We start from the raw sequence: 17,305 nt of genomic DNA on the forward strand, positions 1-17,305 counted from the left end.
TGGAGTTTTGTCAGGACAACGGAAAAGTAATTAAGACCCTGAGCCTGAACTTCTGATCTTCCTATGTCTACTTTCCAAGAGCTGGGATTACAGGAGTGTACCACAGTGCTTGGGTCAGCATCTGTTTTTAAGCTTGCCTTTTCTAAAAGTGAAAGAGAATAAAAATCTCTAAGCTATGCAGCCTAAGCTTTTTACTTAAACATAAACACTTTGAGCGTTTTGTATACAATAAAATACATCATAATGCCCATTTTTTAATGCTTTATTCATTGATTAAAAGAATATACATTTAACATAAACCATACAACATCAGTCATCAGGTCAAACATTCAGCTGGTTTCCTTACAGTTTCTGTCAGGAGTTATTTTATCTGATCACATATACAAGATAAAATCTCACCACATCTGGCATTTACACACACTGTGCCAGTGGATTCACACTACTGATGTACATATAAAATCCGCATGGTATGTGCTCACTGGAGACAAAACAGTGCACACCTGTCAAAAGGTCATTTAATATAAGATGGTAAAACCATTTGTAAAACATATAAACTTTTTCCATAAATAGAATCATATCTGGACATCTGTTGCATAAATTGTGTTTCCAAAGCGTACAATAGAGCAGCCAGGTCTCAGCACTGCTGGGCACCCACGCTGGCTACTTACTTATTATTGCAGACTGTCCTTAACATTAAATGCACAACATTCGTACCACTTAAAACTTGGGTCAGGTGGAAGTCTCACAGAGACCACGTCTGTACCGCGGTTGCCCTGAAACAGTTAAGTTGGCTTTTAAAGCCTCTCAGATATAACAAGGTTTTAAAACATACTCCATGGAATGTTCTTCATGAATCATAGCAGCTCATACCTGTGATGGAACAAGCTTTTGGTTTTCCTTTCTTTCCTTTACATTCACTATTCACAGTGAAACAGGTGCATGTTTTTTTTCTTTTTTTTTCTTTTTTATGTTTTTTTCAGAGTTCTGAGGTTGCTGACTGAGCACAGCACAGCTGTGTACCACAGGTCGAAACTCGACCTTAAATATTACAATCTAGCAGTGTCTGCTGGCCGGAGCCGGCCAGCCCCTGCCAGCATGTGGGCACTTCTTCATGTAAGTCTATTCTTTGGCAGCTGACACTTGCGCTGACAGAGAGAATCCAGTGACGTGTTAGGGATTTCACGACTAATGTTGGCTTGCAGGCCTGTGTGTTTACAGTTCTGGACTCTGACTTGGCCTCAGAGGTTTCCCTGGAATGCGGTTCCTTTCCTCCTTTACTATTCTGAAATCTGGGCTAAACAAGCTAACTTGAATGTAACAGATGAAAAAAATTATGTCAGATATATTTAAAAAATCCAGCAATTTGAGTGTTCATGTCTATGTAAATACATTTAAAAGGGGATTAAGCAATGTCTAACTTATACTATATGAAATTCAGAATGGTAATTGGCAATATCAATTATTATATAGGTAATAAAAGTTAAACTCAGCTTTCTGTTAAAGATAACTCATTTGGGATACTATCTTTCTTTCTATTTCAAACAAAAATCAATGAGATGCTATCAGAATACATAGATGCAGTGCATTGCATACAAATCCACCAGGCTTATGGATATTTATATATATATATATATACGTATAAAAATATTTGGCTCCTGAGCTCTGGATTCTGACAAACAAAGAATAAAAATGTCAAAAAGGCAGAGTAACTCAGTGAAAAACAGTTAGCCAGTAACCTCAGATAATCATTGGCTGTATGTCCTTAAGATTTGCTAACAATCCCATTAACCGTGAAAGCCCTATACAGTGTCACTTTGAACTTCTAAAACCAATACCCGACTACGTTCTTTGATCAAGAAGTAGAATATACATTTATAATTCTATAAAGCTAATACTGATTAAACACAGCACAAAAGGATTAGTTTCCACTAATGAAAAAAAACATAATGGGACCCTACTTGCATATGTAGCCACAGGAATTATACATTTTAAAAAAGCTAAATGTCTTCGCTGAAGCTTTGCATCTCTCTGTAAAAATGACGATTTGGTTCAGTGAAGACACTGAGTGATTCGATGTCCAAGACTGCGTGCCAAGACTGACCAAGGCCCAGGGATACCTGCTCAAGAAGGTTATGTACGGGATCCACATCCTGGTCGGCTAGTTCACCTTGGTCAAAATCAATGCTTTCTTCGGTGACTTCAAGCACTTTTAGGTCAGAGCCACGAAGACGAGCAATGGCAATGAGGTTGTGTGCCCACACGGTGTAACCTTAAAGAGAAGCAAAAGGCAACTCTGTCATTCTCTTCTGTCTCACTCTGTCTCTGTAAGTTAGTCTTTCCTCAGTAAGTAGTTCTTGTGAAGTCTCACATTTGTATTAACCTGTTGGGTCTTTTCCCCTTAGAACACACTGAGAATAAAGAAACACAATTACCTAGGAGAGTGTACTATCTTTAAAAACACCATGGAATTGTGACCTGTTAAGTGGTGTAGAATCTTATTCTGGTATTTCATTCAGCAAAACAGAAGACATTTAAAGTATATAAATAATAACTTTGGATAATGACCTATTACAAGGAACAAATTTCATTTCCAACAAAAGTCTCTATTAACAATATATAGTAGCCTGCAGTTTTTATTGTAAAAATCATTCTTTATGGTTTTTCATAGTCGCAAGTTCATGACACTTGAAACTTTAAAGTTACTGTTCATTGTCAGAAGTTTTAGAAATACCTCAGAACAGAGGTCGGCTCTAAGAAAGGGTAAGGGAGACAGATGATAGGTAAGCTTTATGTATCTAACATCTTGAAAGAAGAAAAAAAATGTAATAAAAGGGCTGGTTTAAATTAACATTTAAATGACTTGATATATGCTGAACCCCATTTTATTTCATACCTTTTTTTGTGTGTACTGATTGTATAAGTGTGTATGCATGTAAATGTGCTCACATGTATGTGGGTTCATGTGAATAGACCTGCCTGTGGAGGCCCCAAGATGATACTGGATATCTTCCCTGGTTGTTCTCTATACTTTATTCGTTGAGGAAGGATCTTGAAATCAAGCCAGAGCTCAACTGGCTAGTCTAGATAGCTTGATCCAGGGATTCTCCCTGCCTGAGTATGGGATTTGAGGTTCCCACCAAGCATGGCTGGCTCTATGTGGCTGAACTCTGGTCCTACATTTGCACAGTAAGCATTTAATTCACTGAACCATTTCCCCCAAGAGCCCCTTATACTTTTAATATGGACCTGTTTTTTGGTACTACCTGTTATGCACAGCCCAAATATGAGGATGTGAAAATCAAAACTGTAGGCTAAGAAAATGGTTTAAAAAACAACGTAATATGAACAACAAGGCCAACCAACCAGAGGTTCCAGGGACTAAGCCACTACCCAAAGTCTATACATGGACTGACCCTGGGCTCTGACCTCATAGGTAGCAATGAATAGCCTAGTAAGAGCACCAGTGGAAGGGGAAGCCCTTGGTCCTGCCAAGACTGAACCCCCAGTGAACGTGATTGTTGGGGGGAGGGCGGTAATGGGGGGAGGATGGGGAGGGGCACACCCATATAGAAGGGGAGGGGGAGGGGTTGGGGAAACCGGGAAAGGGGAATAACAATCGAAATGTAAATAAGAAATACTCAAGTTAATAAAGATGGAAAAAAATAAACAGAAAACAACATAAGAGATAACAGAGTTTAAGATATTCTTTGCTTGTTTTGTTATTATTTTTAAAAATGTTCTCATTCTGTGTAGCTCAGGCAGGGTTAGAACTGACTTATGTAGCCCCAGGCTGGCCTTTCACACTCATGACAATCCTACACCAGTCTCTCAAAAAGTAAGATGATGATGTGTGATAGCATGCTGGTTAAGTAATTTTCATAGATAATTTTTGTAACTGTTTTTGAAATAAAACATTGTCTTAGTTTATCAGAATAGCAACTCCATTCAAATGAGAACAGTTTACACTCTAAGATGAATGCCTAAGAAATAACACGTACCTAACCAATAGTTACTTCAACAATACAGTAAATACACCAATGCTAGAATCTAAACGATGAGTCTGTAAATAAAAAAGCCATACTTTCCCTCTTCTGTGCTAAGTAGTTTAGTATCTTCTGACTGCAACGAATACACCCATGGCAGGTAGACACAATCTATTTACTTAGTCGTACAGAAAAAGCATTAGAGGAGTGCTCGGACAGAGCACTCAGGGTTGAGATACAACTTTCTACTTGTGATATATTTACTAGCATAAAATATTTTAGGCATGGTGTTAATATCAAACTATAGTGAACAAAAGCACATACCATGAATTGCCAAAAGAGTGAGCTTTGTGCACCGCCATGCCAATAAAACCAATGGATCTTCATTTCGGTTGTCACTAAGATCCGGAAAACCAGACGTATCAATCATATCATTCATCAATATAAAATGGGTGAGGAACTTGTCATACTGCCTGGATATAAGATCAACAATAGCCCCTGAGACACAAGTGACGTAGCTGTCAAAGTGAACCCTCTCAAGTGGTATACTGGGTTTCAGAATCTTTAGCATGTCTTCACTTTTAACATCAAAAGCCATTAGATAGACCCGGAGGCTGGAGCTCTTTCGTGACAGGGCCTTCCAGTGCTCATCGTTTGGCATGTTGTCTAATGACTTGAGCATCACTGAAGCATTGTGGACCAGAAGAGACAGTCGCTGCAAAGGCACATGGTTGCTGTCGGTCAGGACTCTCGCCATCTCAGCTGTAAAGTCACAGAAATCCAGGGCAAGTGAGCGCAGATTTACAAAGCGCTCTAGTTCGACTGCGGTGATGAGCGTGCTGTTACCAGGAATGTTGTTGTCCAGTAAACTCAGGTGTTCCATGGTGTTGGCAATGGAGTTAGACAGAGACGACAGTGATGATGGGGTTACTATTTCCAGCATAAACCCACAGGACAGCCATTTTAGTTGCCTACTATTGCTCAGTATCTCTTCAAACAGCTGCTGAATTCTACAAGGAAAATGTCACAATTTTGTCACTAGCACTCAGCATCAAATTTTTAATGGTGACTTTAAAAAATGGGCAATACATGGCATTCAATGTTGAAATACATTTTCCCTCAATAGTTGATTTCTATCCAACCTACAAATGCAATTAAAATTCACATTACAATATAATAAATAAGATATATACATTAAATATGTAGAAATGCTTCTTAAGAAAATTTAGTTTTTGGGCTGGAGAGATGGCTCAGCGGTTAAGAGCACTGACTGCTCTTCCAGAGGTCCTGAGTTCAAATCCCAGCAACCACATGGTGGCTCACAACCATCTGTAATGGGATCTGATGCCCTCTTCTGGTGTGTCTAAAGACAGCTACAGCATACTTATATATAATACATAAATAAATCTTAAAAAAAATTTAGTTTTTACTAAATATCATGGAAGGAAAGACTGATATGACTTATTTTATAACAAAGTCAAATGAAAAATTAACACCTCTTAATGTTAAGGGACTGTGTGCAAGAGAACTTTCTGCTGCAGGGAATCCACGTCTATTCTCTAGTTCACAACACCTGCGACTCTATTTCCAGGGGATCTAACTCCCTCTTCTGGGAGTTCCTTTGTGGGAACCAGACATATATGTGGTGTATATATACACAGTCAGGTAAAACACTCAAACACAAAGTAAAATATTAAGAATTTATACTCCAATAATTACCCAGCAAGCTATATGATTTATCATAAAAGGCTTATGCCATGGTGTCATATAACCATCACTAAATGTATGGTTAAGGCATTTCTAGGACATATAGTTTATCCCAACTCCTTCCCTCCCTCCCATGCTTCCTCCCACGTTCTCTCCCTTCCTCCCTGTAAGTTCGTCTGAGGGTCTCTCAATCAGACCAGAGCTTGCAGAATGTATTTACTGTATTGCTGAAGGACTGCTGGTCAGCTTTCACTGGGGATTTCTGGTCTCTCAGTGATTCCATTCCATTCAGTGTTAGAAAGACAGGTGTCTGCCCTGCCCATGTGACATTCACATGGAGGGTTCTTTACGATTATGGGTTAAGCGCTTAACTGCCAAGCCCCATATATTTTCAGAGAACAAAAATAATTCTTGATTGTGTCTTGTGATTTTCAGAAAGGAGCTAGATTAATTAACACAAGCCTCTGTAAGCTTACTGTATAACTTACTGCTTAATCTTCTTGCCGTCAGGGTCTACTCTGCTGAGGTATGTGCTGGACAGACTTCCTTGCTGCTGAACGACACTTATATCTCCAAAAAGACTAAACTTCTGGAGGTTCCTATAGGAGAAAATGGTTAAAATGATTTTCTAAATGTTTAATAATACATATACATACTAAAATATGTAGAAAAAACATTCTAGAAGGGTTTACACTTTCTAACTTGCTTAGAATCCAAATAAGCTTCAGACTGCTATACATATTCAGCCACACAGTATGGAGAAACAGCATATGTGTTAAAGGAAGTGGACCAGGTACAAAACTTGTACTCAAACTTTACTGACTGTGAAAAACAGTGACTGAAACCAATACTGAGCTCACAGGCTTTAGGTGCAAACAATGTGCAACACTGGGAACAGAAACACTTTAAGTCAATCATAAGAAATCAAATAAGCGGGAGGTGGTGGCAAACACCTTTGAACCCAACTCTAGAGAGGCAGAGGCAGGCTGTGCATTCAAGGCCAGCTTGGTCTTCAAAGCTAGTCCTAGGACAGCAACCAGGACTGTTACATGGAGAAACTCTATCTTGAGAAGCAAAAAAATCTAAACCAAGCAAGCAAGCAAGCAACCAAAACTTCTCAAACAGGAATGTAGGTAGGGATGGCCTCCACAAGCTCATGTATTTGAATATTTGGTCATTAGGGAGGAGAGTTGCGTGACAGGGATTGGGTGTGGCCTTCCTGGAGTAAGTGTAAGGAGGGTGGGCTTTGGAGCTTTAGTAGCCCACACCAGAACTAGTCAGTCTCTCTTCCTGGTGCCTGCTGGTTCAGATGGAGAACTCTCAGCTCCTCCCCAGCACCATGTGTGCCTGCAGGCTGCCATGCTCCTATGAGGATAATGGACTCAAGCTAGGAAACTGTAAGTCACCCCAATAAAGTGTTTTCCTTTATAAGAGTTGCTCTGGTCATGGTGTCTCTTCACTACTAACTTAGCTAAAAAAAAAAATGGGGCTTTCTTTTTTTTTTTTTGGGGGGGGGTAAGAAATACACTTTAGATATATAAAGGAAACCTTCCCCAGTACTGTGACCACATTTGGGTAAGTCAAAGGCTATTTTTAAAAAATTATGTAAAAATCTTTAAAGTTTAAATTTCAGCTATAAAATACTTTTCTAACCACAAACTCTAAATAAGATACTAGAAAACAAATAGTTAAGATACAAACTCCTGGGGTTGGGGATTTAGCTCAGTGGTAGAGCGCTTGCCTAGGAAGCGCAAGGCCCTGGGTTTGGTCCCCAGCTCCGAAAAAAAAAAAAGAACCAAAAAAAAAAAAAAAAAAAAAAGATACAAACTCCTAAGTGGTAGTAGTAATCAGAAATTTCCTTAATAACATAAATAGGATAACTTTAATGATAACTGTTCAATCCATAAAAATGATTAAAACTAACAGTAGAACAATGTCAAGGAAAATGTTTGCAAGATTAATAAAGAAAATACAGTTTTGTCTTTAAAAGTTTCAAATCAATCTTTCTAGTAACTCACAACAGCATCTCAGCGAAGGCTAGCATTTTATACTTAAAAAGTTCAAAGAAAATCATGAAGTAAAGACCCCAACATTGTCTCACATTAACAAAGGCTACAGAAAGCTGCACTTGCCAGAGGGCAGAGCTAGGCAGAGATGGTCTATACAGTGAGCACTATAATAGCCAGGACTACATACAAGAGCTTGTCTAAAAACAAAACAAAACCCCTAAAAAGGGAAATAAAGCAACAGAATGACATCCCAACCAAATCAAAACCGCAGAAACCAAAGGCAAAACCAAAGACCGAAGCAACCGGACAATGAGGAAAGTTACTCTAGGGGCCATCTCAAGGCTGCTGCCTGAAAACGGGAAGTGCTCTTCCATCCCGGCTGTCTTGTTTGGCCTCAATGGGGTGGGGGTGGGGGTGGGGGTGGTAGGGGTTGGGGGAGGGGAGGAGATGCCCAGGGTTGGGGACACCTGATCTAAGAAGGGGTGGGGGATGGGAAAAGGACTGTGGAAGGCGGTGACCTGGAAGTGGGCAGTGAGAGGGATATAGTGCATAAGTTAAAAAAAAATTTCCTTTGAGAACAACTTCAGAGGGGCCCAGTGAGTGTCACTGTATTTGTGTTAGCTCTGAAAGAATTTTCCAGTTTGTCATTTTTGTATTCTAATTTATCATAGATGGAATTTTAAAATGTTAATTTTTTAAAAGAAAAAACTTAAGTACTTATAAAAGAGAAAGTGTTTAGAGGATGAGATTTTTTTTTAAAGATTTATTTATTTATTATATATAAGCACACTGTAGCTGTCTTCAGACGCACCAGGAGAGGGCATCAGATCTCATTACAGATGGTTGTGAGCCACCATGTGGTTGCTGGGATTTGAACTCAGGACCTCTGGAAGAGCAGTCAGTGCTCTTAACCTCTGAGCCATCTCTCCAGCCCGAGGATGAGATTTTATGAAGTAAAAATTCTATCACTTTCCATTTCTGCTAGAGGAGTTCCACAATTGCAGCATTTCCCTCTTCCGGCCAACTTCCACTGTGACTATTATAGGCCCACAGGTGTGGGCAGGAAAGCGCACAGGCAAGAGATGTATACCTTTGCCAAGGCAAAATAGAAAGGACAGGAACTGTTTTTAAAACATGTATGTAAAAGACTGTGATTCAAAAATCTTTTAAACAGATGTGGTGGTACATGCTTGAAATTCCAGCATCTGGGAGACTAAAGGGACTGCCACAAACCCAAGGCCAAACTGCTCCACAGTGAATTCCAGGACAGCCTATCTCAGAAAAAGAAAAACAGGCAGACAAAAACAAAGCCAATAAAATACATATATATATCAGGTTTGAAGGAACATTGCAACTAACACAGATGAAAGATGAATTGCATATGAAAAGATTTTCATCATTATAATTTATCAGGGAGGAAGTTAAAGCCACAGTAAAAATGTAGTTTTACCCTGGAATGTCTAAAATTACAAGAATCACAACACCAAGTGTGGGCAAAGATATGGAACAACTAGATCTCACACCCAGCGTGCACATTTCACTCAAAGTGCAAAACGATACGCTCTGAAAATAGTCCATCAATTTACTAAAGACTTAAGATACAGGTCAATAATTCCAACTGAAAGAACTTACCCAAGAGAGATAAAAGCATGTATTCATATAAAGAATCAGATTCAAAAGCCCATAGCAACTTTATTCATAGTAAAAGAAAATTAGAAACAATTTAAATATTATCCAGCTGGCGAGTAAACACATCATTAACAAATTCATGCAATGGAGTAACAATAAAAATGCTTGTATATACTATAATATGGACATAAAGCAAAAGTATAACAATTATATTTATTGTATTATCCTATTTGTATGAAATTCTAGAACAATCAAACAGTAGGGCCAGGTCATTGTTTCCTTAGGGCTAAAGATAGTGAACAGAGTAAAATTTCTTTGCTAAAAAAAGTTCTACAAGTTGAATTTGGTAGCCATACAGCAGAATTAATCTTTAAACACCTCTTCAATTATACTCTTAAAAATGAGTAAGACGGGACCCTCACTCTTTCTGGTTTGCACTGGTGCCCGGAGCAGAGCCTCTGCTCTGGATCCCCTCCCACTCACCCAACACCCCAGTTGCACCTCCCCAGGTGTTCTGACACATTCAGGATCACAGGATCACCAGCTCACAGGAGGGATAGGCTCCAGTCAGAGCCAGCAAAGGCAGTTAACATTAGAGATAACACAGGCTTACAGGAGGGTCAAGCCACTGTCAGATCCAGCAAGACAAGCTAACACCAGAGACAACCTGATGGCAAGAGGCAAGCGCAAGACCATAAGCAACAGAAACCAAGACTACTTGGCATCATGAGAACCCAGTTCTTCCACCACAGCAAATACTGAATATCCAAACATACCTGAAAAGCAAGAATCAGATATAAAATCACATCTCATGAAGATGATAGAGGGCTTTAAGAAGGATATAAATAACTTCCTTAAAAAAATACAGGAGAGCACAGATAAACAAGTAGAAGCCCTTAAAGCGGAAACACATAAATCCCTTAAATACAGGAAACACAATCAAACAGGTAAAGGAATTTAACAAAACCATCCAGGATCTAAAAATGGAAATAGAAACATTAAAGAAAACACAAAGGGAGACAACTCTGGAGACAGAAAAAACTAGGAAAGAGAGCAGGAGTCACAGATGCAAGCATCACCAACAGAATCCAAAAGGATAGAAGAGAGACTCTATAGAAGATATAATAGAAGACACTGACACAATAGTCAAGGAAAATACAAAAGCAAAACATTCAAGATATCCACAACAAAATGAAAAGACCAAACCTAAGAATAATATGTATAGAAGAAAGTAAAGGTTCCCAACTCAAAGGGCCAGCAAACATCTTCAACAAAATTATAGAAGAAAACTTCCCTAACCTAAAGAGACGCCCATAAACATAAGAAGCTTACAGAACTCCAAATAGATTGGAGCAGAAGAGAAATTCCTCCCGTCACATAATAGTCAAAACAACAAATGCACAAAACAAAGAATATTAAAAGCAGTAAGGAAAAAGGTCAAGTAACATATAAAGGCAGACCTATCAGAATCACACCAGATTTCTCACCAGAGAGTAGGAAAGCCAGAAGATCCTGGACAGATGTCACACAGATCCTAAGAAAACACAAATGCTAGCCCAGGCTACTACATCCAGCAAAACTCTCAATTACCATAGAGGGAGAAACCAAGGTATTCCATGATAAAACCAAATTTAAACAGTATTTGTCCACAAATCCAGCTGTATAGAGGATAATAGAAGAAAAAGTCCATCACAAGGAGGGAAACTATATATCCCAGAAAAAGTAAGAAAGTAATCTTTCAACAAACCCAAAAGAAGATAGCCACACAAAAATAATTCCACCTCTAACAACAAAAATAACAGGAAGCAACAATCATTGGTCCCCAATATCTCTCAACATCAATGGACTGAATTCCCCAGTAAAAAGACAGACTAACATTCTATATACATAAACAGAACCCAGCATTTTGCTGCATATAGGAAATGTACCTCAGTGACAAAGACAAACAGTACTTCAAAGTAAAAGGCTGGAAGACAATTTTCCAAGCAAATGGTCCCAAGAAACAAGCTGGAGTAGCCATTCTACTATAATGTAAAATAAGACTTTCAACGAAAAATTATCAAAAAGATGGGGAAGGACACTACATAATCAAAGGAAAAATCCACCAAGATGAACTCTTAATTCTGAACATTTATGCCCCAAAAGCAAGGGCACCCACATTTGTAAAAGAAATGTTACTGAAGCTCAAAGCATAAATTGAACCTCACACAATAATAGAAGATTTCAACACCCCAGTCTCACCAATGGACAGATCACAGAAACAGAAATTAACCAGAAACAGAGTGAAACTAACAGAAGTTATGAACCAAATGGATTTAACAGATATCTATAGAATATTTCACCCTAAAACAAAAGAATATACCTTCTTCTCAGTACCTCATGGTAGCTTCTCAAAAATTGAGCATATAATCAGACATTAAACAAACCTCAACAGGTACAAGGACATTGAATTAATCCAATGTATAATACTGGACCACTATGGACTAAGGTTGGTCTTTAATAAAAACAAAATCAACAGAAAGTCCACATGGAAGCTGAACAACTATCTACACACTTTTAACTTGGTCAGGGAAGAAATAAAGAAATTGAAGACTTTTTAGCATTTACTGAAAACGAAGGCACAACAGACCCAAAGTTATGGGACACAATGAAAGCAGTGCTAAGAGGAAAGCTCATAGCTCTGAGTGGCTCCAAAAAGAAATTGGAGAGAGCATACACTAGCAGCTTGACAGCATACTTGAAGGCTCTAGAACAAAAGGAAGCAAATACACCCAAGAGGAGTGGACTGCAGGAAAGAATAAAACTCAGGGCTGAAATCAATCAAGTAGAAATAAAGAGAACTATACAAAGAATCAACAAAACCAGTTCTTTGCGAAAAATCAACAAGATAAACTCTTACCCGAACTAAGTAGAAGGCACGGAGATAGTATCCAAATGAACAAAATCAGGAATGAAAAGGGAGACATAACAACAGAAACTGAGGAAATGAAAAAAAAAAAAAATCAGATCCTACTACAAAATTCTATAGTCAACAAATCTGGAAAATCAAGATAAAATGGATGATTTTCTAGACAGATACCAGGTACTGAAGATAATCATCTAAACAGTGCCACAATCCCTAAGGAAATATAAGCAGTCATTATAAGTTTCCCAACCAAAACCAGTCTGGGGCCAGATGGTTTTAGTGCAGAATTCTATCAGACCTTCAAAGAAGACCTAATACCAATTTTTCTCAAACTATTTCACAAAATAGAAACAGAAGGAACACTACCCAATTCATTCTATGAGGCCACAGTTACACTGATACTTAAACCACAAAAGACCCAACAAAGAAAGAGAACTTTAGACCAATTTCCCTTATGAATATTGATGCAAAAATACTCAATAAAATTCTTGCAAACTGAACCTAAGGACACATAAAAAACAATTATCCATTATGATCAAGTACGCTTCATCCCAGGTAGGCAGGGATGGTTCAATATACAGAAATCCATCAATGTAATCCATTATATAAACAAACTCAAAGATAAGAACCACATGATCATTTCATTAGATGTGGAGAAAGTATTTGACAAAATTCAATACCCCTTCATGATAAAAGTCCTGAAAAGATCAGGAATTCAAGGCCCATAACTAAACATAAACTCTCTCTTAACCAATATAGTACTCGAAGTCCTAGCCAGAGCAATCAGACAATGAAAGGAGGTCAAAGGATTACGAATTGGAAAGGAAGAAATAAAAATATCACTATTTGCAGATGATATGATGGTATACTTAAGTGACCCCAAAAGTTCCACCAGAGAGTTACTTAACCTGATAAAAAGCTACAGCAAACCAGTAGCTAACATCAAATTAAATGGAGAGAAACTTGAAGCAATCCCACTAAAATCAGGGACTAGACAAGGCTGCCCACTCTTTCTCTACTTAATTAATATAGTACTTACTCCTAGGCAGAGCAATTAGACAACAAAAGGAGGTCAAAGGGATACAAACTGGAAAAGAAGAAGTCAAATTATCACTAATTGCAGATATGATAGTATACTTAAGTGACTCCAAAAATTCCACCAGAGAACTCTAGCTGATAAACAACTTGAGCAAAGTGACTGGATATAAAATTAACTCAAACAAATCAGTAGCCTTCCTCTACTCAAAGGATAAACAGGCTGAGAAAGAAATTAGGGAAATGATACCCTTCATAATAGTCACAAATAACATAAAATACCTCAGTGTAACTCTAACCAAGCAACTGAAATATTGGTATGACAAGAACTTCAAGACTCTGAAGGAAAAAATTGAGGAAGATCTCAGAAGATGGAAAGATCTCCTGTGCTTATGGATTGGCAGGATTAATACAGCAAAAATGGACATTTTGCCAAAATCAATCTACAGATTAAATGCAATCCCCATCAAAATTTCCAACTCAATTCTTCATAGAGTTAGAAAGAACAATTTGCAAATTCATTTGGAATAACAAAAAACCCAGAATAGCAAAAACTATTCTCAACAATAAAAGAACTTCTGGGGGAATCACCATCCCTGACCTCAAGCTGTTTTACAGAGAGATACTGATTAAAAACTGCATGGTATTGGTACAGAGACAGACAGATAGATCAGTGGAAAGGAATTGAAGACCCAGAAATGTACCCACACACTTATTGTCACTTGATCTTTGACAATGGAGCTAAAACCATCCAATGGAAAAAAGACAGCATTTTCAACAAATCGTGCTGGTTCAATGGGCAGTCAGCATGTAGAAGAATACAAGTTGATCCATTCTTTTTTTTTTTTTTTTTTTTTTTAAGAGCTGGGGACCGAACCCAGGGCCTTGCACTCGCTAGGCAAGAGCTCTACCACTGAGCTAAATCCCCAACCCAAGTTGATCCATTCTTAAGTTCTTGTACAAAACTCAAGTAAAAGTAGATGAAGGACCTTCACATAAAGCCAGATACACTCAAACTAATAGATGAAAAAGGGGGGAAGAGTCTCAAACACATGGGCACTGGGGAAAATTTCCTGAACAGAACACAACGATTTATGCTCTAAGATCAAGAATCAACAAATGGGACCTCATAAAACTGCAAAGCTTTTGTAAAGCAAAGGATGCTGTCTTTAGGACAAAACAGTGACTAACAGATTGGGAAAAGATCTATACCAACCCCATATCCGGTAGAGGGCTAATATACAAAACATACAAAGAACTCAAGTAGTTAAACTCCAGAGAGCAAAATAACCCTATTAAAAAATGGAGTACAGAGCTAATCAAAGGTTTCTCAGCTGAGGAATGTCAAATGGCTGAGAAGCACCTAAAGAAATGTTCAACAGGGGTTGGGGATTTAGCTCAGTGGTAGAGCACTTGTTTAGCAAGCACAAGGTCCTGGGTTCAGTCCCCAGCTCCGGGAAAAAAAAAATGTTCAACATCCTTAGCCATCAGGGAAATGCAAATCAAAACAACCCTGAGATTTCACCTCACACCACTGAGAATGGCTAAGATCAAAAACTCAGGTTTCAACAGATGCTGGCGAGGATGTGGAGAAAGAGGAACACTCCTCCATTGTTGGTGGGATTGCAGACTGGTACAACCACTCTGGAAATCATTCTGGAGGTTCCTCAGAAAATTGGACATTCCACTACCTGAGGACCCAGCTATACCTCTCCTGGGCATGTACCCAAAACATGCCCCAATATATAACAAAGACACGTGCTCCACTATTTTCATAGAAGCCTTATTTATAATAGCCAGAAGCTGGAAAGAACCCTGATACCCTTCAACAGAGGAATGGATACAGAAAATGTCGTACATCTACACAATGGAGTACTACTCAGTTATCAAAAACAATGACTTTATGAAATTCATAGGCAAATGGATGGAACTAGAAAATATCATCCTGAGTGAGGTAACCCAATCAAAGAAAAAAACACATGGTATGCACTCATTGAATAGTGGGTATTAGCCCCAAAGCTGGAATTACCCAAGATGCAATCCATTTAGATTGTTATTCCCTTTCCCGGTTTCTGGGCCAACATCCCCCTAACCCCTCCCCCTCCCCTTCTATATGCGTGTTCCCCTCCCCATCCTCCCCCCATTACCGCCCTCCCCCCAACAATTACGTTCACTCAGGGTTCAGTCTTGGCAGGACCAAGGGCTTCCCCTTCCACTGGTGCTCTTACTGGGCCATTCATTGCTACCTATGAGGTTGGAGCCCAGGGTCAGTCCATGTATAGTCTTTGGGTAGTGGCTGAGTCCCTGGAACCTCTGGTTGGTTGGCATTGTTGATACACCTTCTTCTTACCACCTCATGGAACCTTCTCCAAAACTGACCATATAATCAGTCACAAAACAGGCCTCAACAGATACAGGAAGATAGAAATAATCCCATGCATCCTATCAGATCACCATGGACTAAGGCTGATCTTCAATAACAATAAGGGAAGAACACCTAAATACACATGGAAATTGAACAATGCTCTACTCAATGACAACTTGCTCAAGGAAGAAATAAAGAAATTAAAGACTTCTTAGAATTTAATGAAAATGAAGATACAACATATCCAAACATACGGGACACAATGAAAGCTGTGCTAAGAGGAAAATTCATAGCTCTGAGTGCCTGCAAAAAGAAACAGGATAGAGCATATATCAGCAACTTGACAGCATAACTAAAAGCTCTAGAACAAAAAGAAGCAAATACATCCAAGAGGAGTAGAAGGCAGGGAATAATCAAATTCAGAGCTGAAATCAACCAAGTAGAAACAAGAAGGACTATACAAAGAATCAACAAAACCAGGAGCTGGTTCATTGAGAAAATCAACAAGATAGATAAACCCTCAGACAAACTAACCAGAGGGCACAGAGAATGTGTCCAAATTAACAAAATCAGAAATGAAAGGGAGACATAACAACAGAATCTGAGGAAATTCAAAAAAATCATCAGATCCTACTACAAAAGCGAAACTGGAAAATCTGGAGGAAATGGACAATTTTCTGGACAAATACCAGGTACCAAAGTTAAATCAGGAACAGATAAACCATTTAAACAACCCCATAACTCCTAAAGAAATAGAAGCAGTCATTAAAGGTCTCCCAACCAAAGAGCCGTGGTCTAGACATTGAGTGCAGAATTCTATCAGACCTTCATAGAAGACCTCATACCAATACTCTCCAAACTATTCCACAAACTAGAAACAGACGGAGCACTACCTAATTCCTTCTATGAAGCCACAATTACTCTTACTCTCCAAACTATTCCACAAACTAGAAACAGACGGAGCACTACCTAATTCCTTCTATGAAGCCACAATTACTCTTATACCTAAACCACACAAAGACCCAACAAAGAAAGAGAACTTCAGACCAATTTCCCTTATGAATATTGATGCAAAAATACTCAATAAAATTCTTGTAAACCAAATCCAAGAACACATCAAAATGATCATCCATTATGATCAAGTAGCCTTCATCCCAGGGATGCAGGGATGGATTAATATGCGGAAATCCATCAATGTAATCCACTATATAAACAAACTCAAAGATAAGAACCACATGATCATTTCATTAGATGCTGAGAATGCATTTGACAAAATTCAATACCCCTTCATGATAAAAGTCTTGGAAAGATCAGGAATTTAAGGCCAATATCTAAACATAGTAAAAGCAATATACAGCAAACCAGTAGCTAACATCAAACTAAATGGAGAGAAACTTGAAGCAATCCCACTAAAATCAGTGGGAGAAGGCTGCCCACTCTCTCCCTACTTATTCAATATAGTTCTCTAAGTCCTAGCCAGAGCAATCAGGCAACAAAAGGAGGTCAAAGGGATACAAAAGGGAAGGGAAGAAGTCAAAATATCACTATTTGTAGATGATATGATAGTGCACTTAAGTGATCTCAAAAGTTCCACCAGAGAACTACTAAGTCTGATAAAGAACTTCGGAAAAGTGGCTGGGTATAAAATTGACTCAAATCAGTAGCCTTCCTC

General features: G+C 38.6%; 1 protein-coding gene across 2 annotated transcripts in view; it reads right to left on the reverse strand.

Annotated features, from left to right (window-relative positions):
* Positions 1 to 244: 244 nt before the first annotated feature.
* Positions 245 to 17,305, reverse strand: part of Fbxo33 (F-box protein 33) — a 33,787-nt gene continuing 16,726 nt past the window's right edge. For both annotated transcript variants that reach the window (XM_087553205.1, NM_001399654.1), the window contains 3 exon segments: positions 6,179 to 6,289; positions 4,308 to 4,993; positions 245 to 2,269 (listed from right to left, as the gene is read on the reverse strand). In XM_087553205.1, the coding sequence (XP_087409331.1) occupies positions 1,998 to 2,269; positions 4,308 to 4,926 (891 nt within the window). In that variant the 5' untranslated portion in view covers positions 4,927 to 4,993; positions 6,179 to 6,289 and the 3' untranslated portion in view covers positions 245 to 1,997.

This window comes from Rattus norvegicus, chromosome 6 (assembly GCF_021556685.1).
Source record: "Rattus norvegicus strain SHRSP/BbbUtx chromosome 6, alternate assembly SHRSP_T2T, whole genome shotgun sequence".
NCBI classification, from domain to species: domain Eukaryota; kingdom Metazoa; phylum Chordata; class Mammalia; order Rodentia; family Muridae; genus Rattus; species Rattus norvegicus.